This window comes from Mobula birostris, chromosome 9, assembly GCF_030028105.1.
Source record: "Mobula birostris isolate sMobBir1 chromosome 9, sMobBir1.hap1, whole genome shotgun sequence".
Lineage (NCBI taxonomy): Eukaryota > Metazoa > Chordata > Chondrichthyes > Myliobatiformes > Myliobatidae > Mobula > Mobula birostris.
In genome coordinates, this window is record NC_092378.1 from 32,086,054 (window position 1) to 32,103,356 (window position 17,303).

Genomic DNA, 17,303 nt, shown 5'->3' on the forward strand with positions numbered 1-17,303 from the left:
TGTTTTACTTTGTCACCAGATCTGGCCCTCAGCAGATTGTGAATCTCATGGTGCATCCAGGGCTTCTGCTTGGGGAAGACTCTGAATCATCTTGTGGGAACACAGTGTCTTTGACTGTTTTTAGGAAGTCCATGACAACCTTAGTGTATTCATTCATATCCTCTGATGAGTCCTTGAACTTCCAGTTCAGCACCTCGAAGCAATCTCGCAGGTGCTCCTCTGCCTTGCTCTTTAGCCTATCTCTGTATGCAGGTAGGAGGCTAACACCCTTATGAGAAAAACAATCTCAAACTACTATTTTGCACATTGCTTTAAGTGAGACTGTTGGTTACCAACTGCAAATGCATATGCATTATTTTCTTGGTGCTACAATTGCTTTGAGAAGTTCTAAGAATGTTGCACATGTCTTTTGAAAACAGTATTGTCAGGCTTTGTCTTTTAATGCCATGCTGTTTGAGAAACAGTGGGTGTTACTGAAAAGCTCTGTTTGAATTTCTTGCCACTGCCAGCACCTAAGGTGCTCAACTGAGACCTCATCAGTCAGCCCTCAAGGCACATGTATAAAAACCACTAACCAAAGCAATAAAAACACCACTGAACAAATTGCATCCCAACATATCTAACGTGCTGCACCAAACAACATAATAGCTTACATATATCTTTCTTCTCAAACTACAAAATAAAAATGTCCTTGAATATCAGAGCAAGGAATTTGCTTCCAGGTTTGGCAAAAGGAACCAGGAGAATCTTAATGATCATTACCCAAGAAGCAGAGACATTTTCAGTGCTAGCAGGGCCTTCAGACTTTCTGGGGTACCTGCTGGTGAAGCTAGCAGGATGCTGAAACTGTGGTCTCTGCTCTAAGACAATGTGGCTACAGTGGTGACCAGTGTTAAACATATAAATCATGACCTCACAAGTAAAAACAGAAAATGCAGTAAATAATCAGTAGGTCAGACAGCATCTAATAGGTAGAGAAACAGTTAAACTAATGATCCTCATTTCAAAAGGAGAATTTCTTTGACCAGCAACGTTAATTCTGTTTCTCTTTTTACATTTGCTGTTTGACTTGCTGAATGAATCCAGCATTTTTTTATTTCAGATTTACTGCATCTGCAGTTTTTGAATTTTCGTGCCTCTTAAGATTAATTAAAATGAGTTCTTCCAATTTGACATTTTCAGTGAAAAGCTGGCATACAGTTCTGACATTCACTTCTTTCTTGCTTTGCTAACACTTTTCCTTATAAAACATGAACTTACTCAAGTGAAAAAGTTGCTTTGGTATTTTTCCACCCCCTGTCACATCCTGTTGCCACATGCCTGGTGCTCGACTAGTCACTCTCGTCCCCCTTTCATGTTATGCTCCATAAGTCTCTCTTTTCCATCAGACAGCAAGAGCAGCACATATGTACTAGCCCTCCCTTGCAGGTTCTGGGAGGCAATTGCTGACCTAGTAAAATGGTCAAATTCTGCAAAACACAGCAGAGCTGTACAAAGGAATAATGGTATGGTTGCTATACTATGGAGTGTCACTAGGTTTGTCCAGATAATGCGTTGTTCACTAAGCTTTTGATAGCAGCTTGACTGCGATTGTAGCATTGTTTTTAATGTATGTTTAGTGTTCTGAGTAGAATGATTAGCCATTTGTGCACAAATATCCCCAACATTTATCCTTCAAAGCCATGTGATTCCTCAAAAATGAAAGGGTGATTGATTAAAATTGTCATTTGTTAAGACAAATTTTGGTGAGTATCAACTAGGCCTTTACTTTGTATTCATTAATTCAATAAGGCAATTAATCCTGTAGTGTGATCGTGAAGAGTGAAGCTGTGGAAAGTTCTCTTATGCTCTATCACCAAATGAACAATAAGAGAATGTAGTTCCTTCTTTTTAAGGAATATTTACATATTGGGAATGGGAACAGCAATGGTTGCGTCAGTGCATTTTTTTGAAAGGCTTGCAGTGGTGGTAAATGTAGGAATGATGGTGAGGTGGTTAATTTATTCGAGCTATTGCCAGAGTTCCAGAACATGATCCATTAGTAGTGAGTTCAGACACCTCCATGGGAATGGGAATGCTCTATAAGCCAGCGTGGATATAATGGTCTGAAATACTCTCATTCTATGCTGCAAAGAAATACAGAAATTAGTGAATTTAAATCCAAGTAATCAAATAAGGTATATAAAGAAGCATAATCTGCTTTGAAGTCCTACTTCTACATATAAACTTACTCATTCGGTCTTACTGCCTGCGTTCTAATGAAACCTCTCCTGCCTTTTCTGCTACTCAAAGCTGATTTCCTTTCTCCCTTTCTCATTTCTGATGAAGGATCCTGGACCTCAAACATTAACGGTTTCTCTTCCCATAGATGCTGCCTAATTTGAAGAATGCTCCCAATGTTTTCAGTTTTTGTTTCAAATCTCCAGCAACTGCAGTTTCTTTATTATTTTCAGTTAATACGGATACAAGTTTACTATGATTAATTCTGTCAGTATTAATAAGAGGTACTTCTTCTATGAGTGGAGCAATAGTCATTTTATTAGATCTTTCTGGTTGAAAATCTTGTTAGTGATGAATTCCGGACATTGTATTACTACTGACATTATCTTTCAAGTTTGATGCCAGAAATACTATTCTAGCAACACAAAAGTCTCACCCAAATATGAAGATGCAACATTAGTAATGAGACTCTGAGAAAACATGGAATATGTGCAGTACAATGCAGTTTGTTTTTGGTGTAACTAACTCCATGAGTTTTTACCTAGATGAAGGGGGGAACATCCTAGTTAATCATCCAAATACTCTAGTCTATTTTCTGACGACCACTTGAAGAGTTACATTATGAAAGGCTATCTGTATATCTTACCAAATAGGAATAGTATATAGTATACAAAAGTATCAAACAAAATGTTATCATAAAATTAATATTAGTAGGTGTTTATAACACAATATAGGTGTTTTTAACACAAAGTATGTAAGCCTTTTAAACTAACCTTTGTAGCAGGTGGCACATCTCCATCAGCAGTGATTGTCTTTAGCTCAATTTTTTCTTCTTTCTTTTCCTCATCTATGGGCTTCTTTTCAATATCTGTTGCTTTCTCTGGACTCGAGTTCCTAAAAGTAAATTTTTTGATCAAAGTTAGCAAATCTAATAAAATTTGTGCAGTTGACACCACTAACATCCAGGTAAAGGAAGGTCAACAAACAAAATATTTATTTTCCTCTCTATTTATATCTTCACACATTTGACTTTGGAAAGAAACCAGTTTAGTTCAACAGATGAGTAAACTGGAAAAGAACAAAAAGGCAGGTTTGCTTTAAACCTCTATTTTTCTCTTTCAAAGCCAAAACGACCAACTATCTCAACACCTCTGTTAAACTTTTCTTTCATCAAATGAACACTATGGAATGAGTAACAAATGTTTCTGATTACCTGTATAAAGATTCAAGATGAGAAAATCACATGTAATAAAAATTTACAGAAAGAAACAGACTAGAAAAGAGGTCATTTATTGCTTCTTGATGTAATGGTTACCCTAGAGCATCAAGCAGCTGCAGAAAAAAAACATGCTTATCTTCTTTTTCAGTCAAGGAAATCATGTTGAGTTTCAGCGGCTGACACAGACTTCTGGGCATGCTGAAGGAAAATTCTGGAGAAGTTCAATGCACTTCTGCACTATAAACACTTTAAGCCACTTTTTATAATGCTATTTACATTATAAATACATGCTGGTATTTATGTGTTTATGCACATTTTACTTCATAACTGTACTTTAACCTCTAAGTATATTTTTATAGAACTCTTTATTCTTAAAATGCTGCATGTGGCTGTTTTTTGATGTAATCATGCCAATACAACAGTAAATTCTTAATTCATGCAAATATACTGTATGTGGTGAATAAAGCTGATCCTTGAATCTTCAGATGCCATGTAGTAGTTCTTTGCACCTTATTCTCTTCTTCAGTCCTTATACCTACTTTACCCTGCACCCTCTTCATTACAACTGGAGATAGTATCACCGTTTATTCCTTTGCCCTCCTTTCCCATCACATGTAAGACTTAAAATCTACATTTATTCAAACACAGTCTTAAAACAATGCAGACATTTAAAATTTTGAGTTCCTTTAAAGTTAGTAAGTATCTGCTTGAGAAATCTTACTGTAGCATTCACAAAGGATGGTAAAATCAAAGCCCAAAGTAATTTTTTAATCAAAGTACACATATGAAACCATATGAACCCTGAAGTTCATTTTCTTCCGGGCAATCACAGTAAATGCAAAGAAACACAATAATATCAATGTGCAAACAAAATAAATAATACGAAATAAATAAATAAGCAATACATATCGAGATCATGAGATGAAGAACCTTTGACGAGGAGTCCATAGGTCGTGGGAACAGTTCAGTTTTGCGGTGAGTGAAGTTATCCCCTCAGCTTCAGAAGCCTGATGGCTGAGGGGTAATAATTGTTCCTAAACCTGGTGGTGTGGGTCCTGAGGCTCCTCAACGGCACTCCAACATTGGAAACATGCTGAGGGTAACCGAATATCCCTTAGCCTCACTGATCTGTGAAAGTTATAAGGCTAATTCTTACATTATTTCCAAATACATCTGGATGATTATATATTTGACAACATTGCATGCTGAGCACAAAGTGAATGTGGATGTGATACACACCATTTTGTATATATCTTGCCTCAGAAACAAACACTGCACTTTCTGGTTTTGAAATGTGAATTTACCTTCTATGTGATAAGGTGTGAATTTGGATTCTATAAACTTGAGTAATTTTTGGGCCAGTATGAAACAATAATTTATAAAGTTCTTACTTTGGATTAAAGGAAATAAGCCTGCCAGTACAAACTGTTCTGGAAGAGAAAAAAATCTCCTGTCTCTGAGCACGTGGCAGACTTATAATGATCTTTGCATAAGCCATTTAGTTGTTAAAAAATAAAATCAGAAAATTAAACATTACCATTTAATAAAAATTAGCAAAGAGCAATCTGGATGAGAAATATGTTCTAACCTTGCTAGCATTTTGATCATCCCAAGAAAATCCTTGATGATTCATTTTATATTTCTAAATTACTTTTTTGATGTTTATGAATGCAGACCAAAGCACTCAGATCCAGATTGAATTAAGAAGAATTAACTTTTCACAGCTGGATTGAAGTTCCATTGACAAAATCTAATGTAAAATAGCCCATTAAAAAACAAAGTCAGAACAAGATATGACCTTGCTAGTTTTCTGCGTTCTTTTTCTTCTTCCTCTTCCTTCTGGGCAGAAGTCAAACTTTCAGCATCTGCCAGATTGTCCACAGCAATGGCCAAAAATACATTTAAAAGTATATCTGGTTGCAGGCAGGCAGAGTCAAGGCAAATACAGAATTGATGACTTCAGTATTCAACTAGATAGAGACAGGTTTATCAATATAGATAATTAACATTGCAAAAGTATACAATAGTGTACAATATGATAAGGAATTAAACCATTGCATAATTGCCACAATAGAACTAGTATTTCTGTACACCTGATCATTGCAGTCAAATACATTGTACTCTGATGCTGGGGTCCAGTGGTGGAGAACGAACTTTTCTTTACTCAGCAATTACAGTGAATCTGTGACAAGTTAAATCTGACGCAAAGTCATCAATCGATAAGATTCAACAGCTGGGAATCTGTAAGGCATACTTCAGGTATTCTGCAATTTTTTGATTGATTAATTTAAATGTGCTTAATCATTTTGTGTTTGTTAGTGTTTCTGTATTTTTATAAATTTTATTTCATAAAAAACGTATTATTAAAAACAGAAAACCTACAGCACAATGCTGTGCTGAACATGTACTTACTTTAGAAATTACCTAGGGTTACCCATAGCTCTCTATTTTTCTAAGCTCCATCCAAGAGTCTTTTCAAAGACCCTATTGTATCCACCTCCACCACCATCGCCGGCAGATCTGCGTAAAAAACTTGACATTTCTTCAGTACCTCTTCCAAGCACCTTAAAACTGTGCCTTCTTGCGTTAGCCATTTCAGCCTTGGGAAAAAGCCTCTGACTATCCACATGAACAATGCCTCTCATCATCTTATACACCTCTATCAGGTCACCTCTCATCCTCTGTCGCTCCAAAGAGAGAAGGCCAAGTTCACTCAACCTATTCTCATAAGGCATGCTCTCCAATCCAGGCAACAACCTTGTAAATCTCCTCTGCACCCTTTCTATAGTTTCCACATTCTTCCTGCAGTGAGGTGACCAGAACTGAGCACAGTTGACCCTTGGGGTCTGACCAGGGTCCTATAGAGCTGTAACATTACCTCTCGGCTCTTGAACTCAATCCCACAGTTGATGAAGGCCAATACACCGTATGACTTCTTAACCACACAGTCAATCTGCGAAGCAGCTTTGAGTGTCCTGTGGACTCGGACCCCAAGATCCCTCTGATCCTCTACACTGCCAAGAGCCTTACCATTAATACTATATTCTGCCATCATATTTGACCTACCAAAATGAACCGCCTCACACTTATCTGGGTTGAACTGCATCCGCCGCTTCTCGGCCCAGTTTTTCATCCTATCGATGCTCGCTGCAACCTCTGAGAGCCTTCCACACTATCCATAACACCCCCAACCTTTCTATCATCAGCACATTTACTGAGCCAGCCCCCCCCCCCAACTTCCTCATCCAGGTCATTTAAAAAATCATGAAGGGGTCCCAGAACAGATCTCTGAGGCACACCACTGGTCACTGACCTCCATGCAGAATATGACCCGTCTACAACCACTCTTTGCCTCTGTGGGCAAGACACTTCTGGATCTACAGAGCGAGGTCGCCTTGGATCCCATGCCTCCTTACTTTCTCATTAAGCCTTGCATGGAGTACCTTATCAATTGCCTTGCTGAAATCCATATACACTACATCTACTGCTCTACCTTCATCAATGTGTTTAGTCACATCTTCAAAAATTCAATCAGGCTCATAAGGCACGATCCGTCTTTGACAAAGCCATGTTGACTATCCCTAATCATATTATGTCTCTCCAAATGGTCATAAATCCTGCCTGTCAGGATCTTCTCCATCAACTTACCAACCAGTGAAGTAAGACTCATTGCTCTATAATTTCCTGGGCTATCTCTACTCCTATTCTTGAATAAAGGAACAACATCTGCAACCCTCCAATCCTCTGGAACCTCTCCTGTCCCCATTGATGATTGATCATTGCCAGAGGCTCAGCAATCTCCTCCCCTGCCTCCCACTGTAGCCTGGGGTACATCTCGTCCGGTCCCGGTGACTCATCCAACTTGATGCTTTCCAAAAGCTCCAGTATATCCTCTTTCCTAATGTCTATATGCTCAAGCTTGTCAGTCCGCTGTAAGTCATCCCTACAATCGCCAAGGTCCTTTTCTGTAGTGAATACTGAAACAAAGTATTCATTAAGTATCTCCGCTACCTCCTCCGGTTCCATACACACTTTTCCACTGTCACACCTGATTGGTCCTATTCTCTCACATCTTATCCTCTTGCTCTTCACATACTTGTAAAATGCCTTGGGGTTTTCCTTAATCCTGCTCGCCAAGGCCTTCTCATAGCCCCTTCTGGTTTTCCTAATTTCATTCTTAAACTCTTTCCTGCTAGCCTTATAATTGTCTAGATCTCTATCATTACCTAGTTTTTTGAACCTTTCATAAGCTTTCGATTCTTCTTGACCAGCTTTTCAACAACCTTTGCACACCATGGTTCCTGTACCTTACCATCCTTTCTCTGGCTCATTGGAACATGCCTATGCAGAACGCCACGCAAATCCCCCCTGAACATTTGCCACATTTCTGCTGTAAATTTCCCTGAGAACATCTGCTCCCAACTTATACTTGCAAGTTTCTGCCTGATAGCTTCATATTTCCCCTTACTCCAATTGAACATTTTCCTAACTTGTCTGCTCCTATCCCTCTCCAATGCTATGGTAAAGGAGATAGAATTGTGATCACTATCTCCAAAATGCTCTCCCACTGAGAGACTTGACACCTGACCAGGTTCATTTCCCAATATCAGATCAAGTACAGCTTCTCCTCTGGTAGGCTTATCTACATTTTGTGTCAGGAAACCTTCCCGAGCACACCTAACAAACTCCACCCGATCTAAACCCCTTGTTCTAGCGAGATTGCAATCAACTTGGGGAAACTAAAATCTCCCATCACGACAACTCTGTTATTATTGTACTGTTCCAGAATCTATCTCCCTGTCTGCTCCTTGATGTTCCTGTTGCTATTGGGTGGTCTATAAAATACACCTAGTAGAGTCATTGACCCCTTCCTGTTCCTAACTTCCACCCACAGAGACTCAGTAGACAATCCCTCCACAACTTCCCCCTTTTCTGCAAACGTGACACTATCTCTGATCAACAGTGCCACGCCGCACCTCTTTTGCCTCCCTCCCTGTCCTTTCTGAAACATCTAAAGCCTGGCACTCTAAGTAACCATTCTGCCCTGAGCCATCCGAGTCTCTAAAATGGCCACAACATCATCGCTCCAAGTACTGATCCATGCTCTAATCTCATCTGCTTTGTTCATGATTATCCTTCCGTTAAAATAGACACATCTCAAACCATCAGTCTGAGTGCATCCCTTCTCTATCACCTGCCTATCCTCCCTCTCACACTGCCTACAAGCTTTCTCTATTTGTCAGCCAACTGCCCCTTCCTCTGTCTCTTCAGTTTGGTTCCCTCCCCCCAGCAATTCTAGTTTAAACTCTCCCCATTAGCCTTAGCAAACCTCCCTGCCAGGATATTGGTCCCCCTGGGATTCAAGTGCAATCCATGCTTATTCACTCCTGCCCCTAAAGAGGTCCCAATGATCCAGAATAGATTTTCTAGAAATCTAATTTTAAATACATTTCAAGTATTTATGAATGTCAGAGAAGCACAGACGTAAGACCATAAGATATTGGAACAGAATTAGGCCATTTAGCCCATCGAGTCTGCTCCGTCATTTCATCATGGCTGATCCAATTTTCCTCTCAGCCTCCATCTCCTGCCTTCTCTTTGTATCCCTTAATGCCCTGCTCAATCAAGAATCTATCAACCTCTGGCTTAACTATATATAAAATTAACCTTTAGGGAATCCTGCAGAAGGACTCCTAAGTTCCTTTACGCCTCAGTTTCTTGTATTGTCTCTTCACTTAAAAAGAATGTCAACCTTTTCATTTCTTCTATCAAAGTGCATGACCATACACTTCCCGACAGTGTATTCCATCTGCCATTTCTTTGCCTATTCTCCTCATCTGTCTCAATCCTTCTGTAGCCTCTCTACTCCCTCAAAACTACTGCCCTTCCATCTATCTTCATGTTGTCTGCAAACTTTGCAACATGCACTCATGACTGATTTGTCAAGCAATCTGTCTGAGATCACAACTTCACCGAAGTTCTAAATTTTTTTTGGGAGTTACAATCTTAATTGTCCTGCACTGCATAAGAACTCATCAATCTCATCAGAGTTGATTTCTTTCAGGATGTTTCCCCCATTAATTCCCTGAAGGTAAGGTCAGGTTTAGAAGTCATGAGACAGTAAAAGGAAATTCTGGGTTATTATTATCAATTCATACAGATTTTAAATCCTCAGAACTTCATGATGATCATATGTTGCATATAAATATCCTGAAATTCATCATTTTGAAATTAAGGAAATTGATTCCAAAATAACCTGGTTAGCAATTCCTGTAGTTCTGTTGTGATTACACTAAATAGTGTCACTAGTGCTCATTTTAATAGTGCTGTCGAACTTAATACTAATGTGCTGGGTCTTTAAAATCTTATGTACACTTTGAACTTTAAGTGCTCTTAAAGAGCAAAGGAATACAGTTCCCGCAGATGAAGAGAATGATGAAGTAAATGCAGACCAACATTCCTGGAAAAGATGGTCCTCCATAGGCCCTTATCCCATCATACATCACTGAGTTCCAGTCTTCACCAGTCAGGATCTGGAGAAAATACAGAAAAAGGGACAGCTGAATGCTAAAAACTCAGAAGTGCATAAATAAAACAGAAAGTCTTCGAAGTACTCAAAAGGTCTGGCACTAGCTGCACAGACAAAACAGAATAATGTTTGCAATAACTTTGTCAGAAACAGGAAAAGTTGGCAATAAGACATGTTTTGAGATACATTAAATTAAAGGAGGAAAGAACAAAATAGGAACTGTGATATACTGGAAAAGTGAAATGAGTAAAGACAAAGTGAGTAATAGTGTGAGATAAAAGAAGATGGTGAAGGGATACATGAATGTCAAAAACTAAGTCTGGAAGCGGCTATTTTACAAGAAGCAGAATATGAAAATAGAAAATAACAAATATGGACAGTGCAATGCATTAGTTGGAATTGCTGATAATCTGAAGTTATTGAAATCAGTGTTGGGACTGGATGACTGCAAGGTACCTAGCTAGAAAATGGGGCTACGTCCCTCAATTTTACATTAAACTTCATCAAGAGGATGTAGTAGGCTGAAGATAGAGAGGTCAGCATGAGAGTAAGAGGGAGAATTAAAATGACAGAAAACTGGAAGCTTTTGTATCCCTTCTGGTCATTCCCTCAGTCAAGATCGTTGTAAATTGAATGCTTAATAATGCAACCCAGTCTAGAATTAATCAGGTTGTAGAGAAGCCTTCAACAAAGCATAAAATCCAACAGAAGTTGTCACTCTGCTCCCTGTACATACTTGCAACTCGAAAAATTACAGACCGCGAACACGAGGCGCATTCAAGCAACAGCAAGAACTTGGCTATCATTTTTAGTAACACACACAAAATGCTGGAGAAACTCAGCAGGTGAGACAACCTCTACTGGGGGGAAAGAACAGTTGAAATTTTGAGCCGAGGCTCTTTATCAGAACTGACAATTTTAGTTAATGCTGTTTGCGATCTGAAATTTTGTGGAACGACGCAGGTGAGACTGAAGATGCTGGAATTGGCAGCAAAAATCTTCTGGAGGAACTCAGCAGGCTGAGCAGCGAAAGGAATTATCAACACTTTGGGTTGAGAACGTGCATCGGGGTGAGAATGGAGAGTGGATCAGCCAATAGATAGAGCAGGGGGAAGAGACAGGAGTCCAAGTTAGTGCAGGACTGCAGCTGTAGCACTGGTCTCCAAAATCATGATCATAATATACCTGTTTAGCTCAATTCCTACAAATACAAACAACCCAAATGACTAGTTCCTGGACCTATTGTCTCAATCAGGCACAAAATGGCTGGCTCTTTCTTTTCACATTCCCCTACCCTTTGACATTCCAGATGGCACATGTTATGCATAATCCTCATTCAATGCTGCTAATAGCACACTTATTAAGATGCACAACTTGTCGACACGTGTTCAGGAACAAATTTATTTAAAAAGAAGTTTTTAGTGGAAAAATAATTAATTTTTCGATTTATTAGGTTTGTGATCTTATATCTTTAGGAAATTAACATTCTGCAAGTTGGTTAGCAATTTGCCGTTAAGAATGGTGCTTTGATAATGCATATTGTATTGAAAGGAACCTTGACATACCTGGAAAACAGTGAGAAGGGACTGAGGAAAGTTATCAAATGTACTCCGTTTAGTTTCCATCTCATCAAAATTGAACTTTCCTCCAAAAAGTTGCATGCCCAGGAGAGAAAAAATTATGATAAAAAGGAAGAGGAGCAGTAACAAAGAAGCAATTGATCGGACTGAGTTCAAAAGAGAAGCCACCAGATTACTCAAGGAATTCCAGTACCTAAGTATAGAAACAAAAAGTTCATTACGTTCTTATTCACAATGTCAAGGATATTTTAAAATACTTTCTTATAATAATTATTGCAAATTGTGCCTGCTATTGGGCTGTAAAGTACTGTCATTTATTGTCTTATCAAATTCTCCCATACCAATCAAGACTTTTATTCAACCCATTTGGTTTGCATGTATATAATTACGCATAGTAAGACTGTGTTTTTCTTCCTTTCTATCCAATCCTCAGATGAAACCCTCATCCATTACTTTGTCAATCTGATGGTCCCAATACACTTGTGGTTGGCCTATTTAATCATGCCCCCTATAAATACGATGTCGCCCAAGCTCTCTTACACTTGTCTTCAGCCAGTTTATTCTCCTTGAGCTTCCTGAACCACATTGGGCAACAATTAAATAATATATCAACTATAAAGTCATAAGGTTTGAGACCAATGGAAACTTAGCTGTGGGCATTCAGAGCTGGGCAGCCCCGAGAGGGCAGAGATTGGTAGTAGATGGTGCCTGTTCCGCCTGGAGGTTGGTGACTAGGGCATTCCATAGGGATCTGCTCTGGGCCCCTTACACTTTGTGCTTTTATAAATTATTTGGATAAGGAAGTGGAAAGTGGTTTAATCAGTTTGCAGGTTAGACAAAGGTTGGAGTTGTTGTGGATAGTGTGGAAGTTTGCTGTAGTTTACAATGGGATAAAGGCAAGATGCAGAGCTGGGTGGAGAAATGGCAGGTGGAATTCAATCCAGAAAAGTGTGAAAATGGACTCTTAAGAAGATCAAACTTAAAGGCAGAGTACAGGATCAGAGTACTGGAAGTTCAAGAAATCGATGTTCATGCCATCAGGTTGGGGGCTACGCAAATGGAATATAAGATGTTATTCCTTCAACCTGAGTGTGGCTTCATCACGGCAGTACAGGAGGCCATGGATAGACAAATCGGAATGGGAATGGAAAGTGGAATTAAAATGGGTGGCCACTGGGAAGTCCCGCTTTTTCTGGCGGACGGAGCACAGGTGCTCAGTGAAATGGTCTCCCAATCTACGTCGGGTCTCACCGATATACAGGAAGCTACACCAGGAGCACTGGACACAGTCCCTCCCCGCTGATCTCCCTCCTGGGACTTATCCTTGTAAGAGGAACAAGTGCTACACCTGCCCCTACACCTCCTCCCTCACTACCATTCAGTGCCCCAAAAAGTCCTTCCAGGTGAGGCAGCAATTCACCTGTGAGTCTGTTGGGGTCATATGCTGTGTCCGGTGCATTATGAGGAAGGAAGTATTTGCAGCCTTGAATCATATTAAAATGGGCAAATCCTCAGGGTCTGACCAAGTGTACACTTGGAGCTTATGGGAGGCCAAGGAGGAAATTGTGGAGGGCCTTGTAGCTTCTGGTGATGTTCCAGAAGACAGGAGGGTGGTTAAGTTTATTCCACTGTTCGATAAAGGTAGCAAAGACTGGCCAGAGAACTACAGGCTGGTGAGCTTGACTTTAGTTGTAGGGAATTCTGAGGGACAAGATCTACCATCGGTTTTATGGTTAAGGCTTGATGAGGAATAGTCAGCATAGTTTTGTATGTGGGAGGTCCTATCTGATTAATCTTTTGAAGTTTTCAAAGAGTTATCTGAGGAGATAGAGGAAGGTACAGTTGTGGATATTGTCTACATGAATTTCAGTTAGGTCTTTGACAAAGTCCTGCATGGCAGACTGACCTGGTCATATGAGGTCTCATGGAACTGAGGGGGAGGAGCGAGGTGGTTTCACAACTGCCTCAATGATAGGAAACAGAAGGTGAAGGTTGAAGGTCAATTTGCCAACTGGAGGACTGTGTCTAGTGGACTACCCAGGGGTCAGTGGAGGGTTTTCTTATCTGCTATTTATGTAAATGATTTGGGTGAGCATGATTAGCATGTTAGCTGATGATATAAACCAGGGTATTTTGTTGATAGTGAAGCATGTTTGAATTACAAAGAGACATTGATTACTTAGTGAGATGGCTGAGGAACAGCAAATGGATTTCAACCTATGTAAGCGTGAAGTGATGGATTTTGGACAGTGAAACCAGGGTAGAGCCTGTGCAATGAATGGTAAGGGAATGATGAATGCTGTAGAACAGGGACCTGAGAGTACAAGTGTGCAGCTTGCTGAAACTGGCTGTGCAGGTAGACAGGGTGGTGTAGATGGCACCCAGCATGCTGGCCTTCACACCCAGTGCTGAGCTTAGGAATAGGAACATTGTGTTACAGTTACATAGGGCAATTGTGAGCTGCACTTAGAATACTCTGTACAGGTTTGGTCATCCTGTTATAGGAAAGACACTGTCAAGCTGGAGAAGATGGAAAAGAAATTTGAAAATGCTGTATGGAATAGAGGGCCTGAGTTATAGGGAGATGTTGGCCATACTGGGTCTTTATTGCTTGGAGTATAGGAGAATGTGTGGTGACTTCATAGACTTCAGTAAAATCACAAGTAATACGGATATGTCATCCAAATGTAACAAACATGCTTGATAGTTTGATTCATCCTTTCAAAGTATGGTTATTCTAAATCTATGGATATTCTGTAGTAAACAATAAAAATATTGAACATCTGTTTTCTGATTTTTATACATTCCTATTGAAATAAACAAAATCTCACTCAAGTCATAAAGAAATTCAATGTACCTATAAATTAACTTTATTAATTTTGCCTGATTCTTCACTTGATTAGTTTTTAATTCATGGTCTGGACAAAATAATTTGATTTACAGTACCTTGAGTGGATTTGTCTAAATTCAGTTCTGTATCTTTAAGTGATCAGATCAATGCATCAATTCCCAAATTCGTATTCTCATTCTGACAAATGCCAGGATGCAGAATTAACTGCCTAATACAAATAAACATCTCAAAGAAAGAGGTAAGTAAAACCTTACCTTGTAATTTTAAATATCCGTAGAAGTCGCACACAGCGAAGCACTGAAATGCCAAGTGGGGACATAATCTTGGTCTCCACTAGAATAGTCTCAAGGATTCCCCCACATACAATGAAGCAGTCAAAACGGTTAAAAAGTGATACAAAATAAGCTTGTAATCCGAGACTGTACATCTTAAGTAGCATTTCACCGGTGAAAAGTGCCAAAAGCACTTTATTTGCTGTATCTATAAAAGGAATAAAAATAAAGGAAATTGAAAAGAACATCTTCCCACAATTTCCCCTGCCTTTTTTCTTCCTGTTCTACTATCACTCATTGTTTCAAAATGACAGCAGTTTTGGAGTGACTTGCTAATGAATTCATTACTGCTTAAGTGCAGGCTGAGATTCACTAAATCAGGGCTTGGGGCAGTCCAGCCCATGTCTAACAGGGTTCTTTACCACTTTAGCACAGCATGCCAAATGTAATATACCCCATTATCCCACAGGCATTAACTAATTCACGTGAGATATGAACCAGAGTATGAACTTGAGACTTCCCTGTGGTATCATCATTTACTGTATTTGTAAAGGTGCCACGGGAAAACTGTGGTATTGTAGAAAACAGACAAATGTATTGAGAGCTGAGCAACCAGTGTGCCTTGTTTTCACCTTTGTCCATGTAAACATAAATTGATTGTACCATCTACAGTGTACAGCCTACATTGTCACTAGTTATTCAAAATATTTGATAAATATTTTTCCCTTTTCAATTTGAAATTTCTCATGTGCAAAAATACATATTTCACATTATATTAGTATTTATCCAGTTAATTTACATTGATGTGCCCTAAAGTTCATATCTGAAGATGCTCATAAAAGCCTCAGTCTGGGGGATAAAATTTGTAAAATGGGTTTGGATTAGGAACACCTTGCACAATTTCAGATATAATTTGAGTAGTTGTACTAGGGAAATAGTTTTCATATTGCCATTTTAGAAGGCAGAAGTAAAAACAAAACAAGAGAAGAAAGATTGAGATTAGAGTTAGAAGAGAGAAGATGAAGAAGCCAGCAACACGAAGAAAACATAGATAAAGAATAAGTCTCATTTCACCAGTTTACGTGTGCAATGCTGCAATTGATCAACTAAAGCTTGTAAATGCATCTACTACTCATAAGTGCCGTTAAAATGGTATTGTGCATCACCCTGATGTTTATTCCTAAAATTCCCACAAAACCAAAAATCACCTTTCGCTAGGGACTCAAATCAGTATTCTTGCATTTCACTGTTCAATACACTAATGTGTTGGTTTCAATCAGAGTTCTCAGCGAATGCTGCCTGTGATGAGATTGCTTCTTAGAGAAGTCTTGTTATGGACACTGACCCCTGTTAATTTTGGATGAATGAGGCCTTGCTCTTTCACGTTTCCCTTGGCTTCTGTGATGTCCTTGATGCCAATGTGCTGTCTCCCTGAGTATCGAACGTTGAAATATCCCCAGTGCAAGTTAGTTTTGAGAGCAATAGTCTTTGGAGATGTAGAGAAGTCAGGCTGAGTAAGCAGTGAGGCTGCATGATGTTATGAAGCAGCCTGGCAAAGAAAGTAGTTTAAGTGCTAGCCCTTCCAATGGCATGGTTTCAGGGAGAAAGTGTTAAATAAAGACTGATGTCATGTGTGCAAAAAAGAACTCTCATTATTCAGACTGGCAAAGGTGAAAATCATGCCAAGAGAAACCTTTGGCACTCTACTTTTGTAGATATAATTTAAAAGAGGCTTACACTGGAATACCCACCCCAACAGAACACAAGGATCAAATCTTTTGCTGAATGGTAAGAGCTCAGAAATGGGAACAATGTTGCTCCACACTGGATTGATCATATTTCCATATACAGAGACATTTTAGGGTTTTGTTTTTTTATATTGCTTTTTTTTATGGTTCTGTCTAAGCATTATGGTTTTTACAGTATGAATGGTGAAGGAAAGATAGTTGTAAACTTTTGCTGACAGGTAAATGAGGACATCATCAGGCGAACAGATTTGCATTTAATTCACTTAGTTTCGCCCTTACCTTGAACAAGGGTTAGCCAGTTGGGCTGGTTGTAGTGCTCAGAAGCAATGGTAAGGGTGTTGAGGAATACTAGAAATATTACAAGCCAATAAAATACATTTGACTTCACTCCAGCGCGACACTTTCGCCTGCAAAATCGATTCCACCTTCGACAATATCGGCTGCAAAACAAAATGTGATATTGAGGGTGTAGAAAGAACATTCTACTTGTTTTCTTAATTTCTTCAGTTGACAGAGGTCTTTTGATAGGAGAGAACAAACTAAAACAAAAGAGTTGAATGAAGGGATGATATATAGACAGTGCCTCTGGTGCTTAGATTTTTGTGTTTGCTACCTGGACTATAATCTGGCAAAGTAAATTTCCCATTCATTTGAGAAAATACTGAAAATCAGTGGTGTAGAAAATGCGGATTCTGGAGTTTTTGCACAGACACCATTACCAGATTATCATTCTTTTGTTGAAGTTGAAAATCTACCTTAGAACTTCTCACCTATATAATTTCTACACAGAAAGTTACCCTGTTTGATCAGTCCATTTATGAAGAGAGTGGGATGTTTTAATACAAGGTAAGAAAGAAACACAGATTTTAGCTTCTTGTAATTTT

General features: G+C 39.1%; 1 protein-coding gene across 2 annotated transcripts in view; it reads right to left on the reverse strand.

The window, feature by feature from the left end:
* Nucleotides 1-17,303, reverse strand: part of cacna1c (calcium channel, voltage-dependent, L type, alpha 1C subunit) — a 687,918-nt gene that overhangs the window by 229,329 nt on the left and 441,286 nt on the right. For both annotated transcript variants that reach the window (XM_072267751.1, XM_072267750.1), the window contains exons 12-17: nt 16,699-16,859; nt 14,654-14,879; nt 11,534-11,741; nt 9,852-9,972; nt 5,238-5,352; nt 2,994-3,114 (exon numbers count right to left, since the gene is read on the reverse strand). In XM_072267751.1, the coding sequence (XP_072123852.1) occupies nt 2,994-3,114; nt 5,238-5,352; nt 9,852-9,972; nt 11,534-11,741; nt 14,654-14,879; nt 16,699-16,859 (952 nt within the window). The remainder of the gene's footprint in view (nt 1-2,993; nt 3,115-5,237; nt 5,353-9,851; nt 9,973-11,533; nt 11,742-14,653; nt 14,880-16,698; nt 16,860-17,303) is intronic.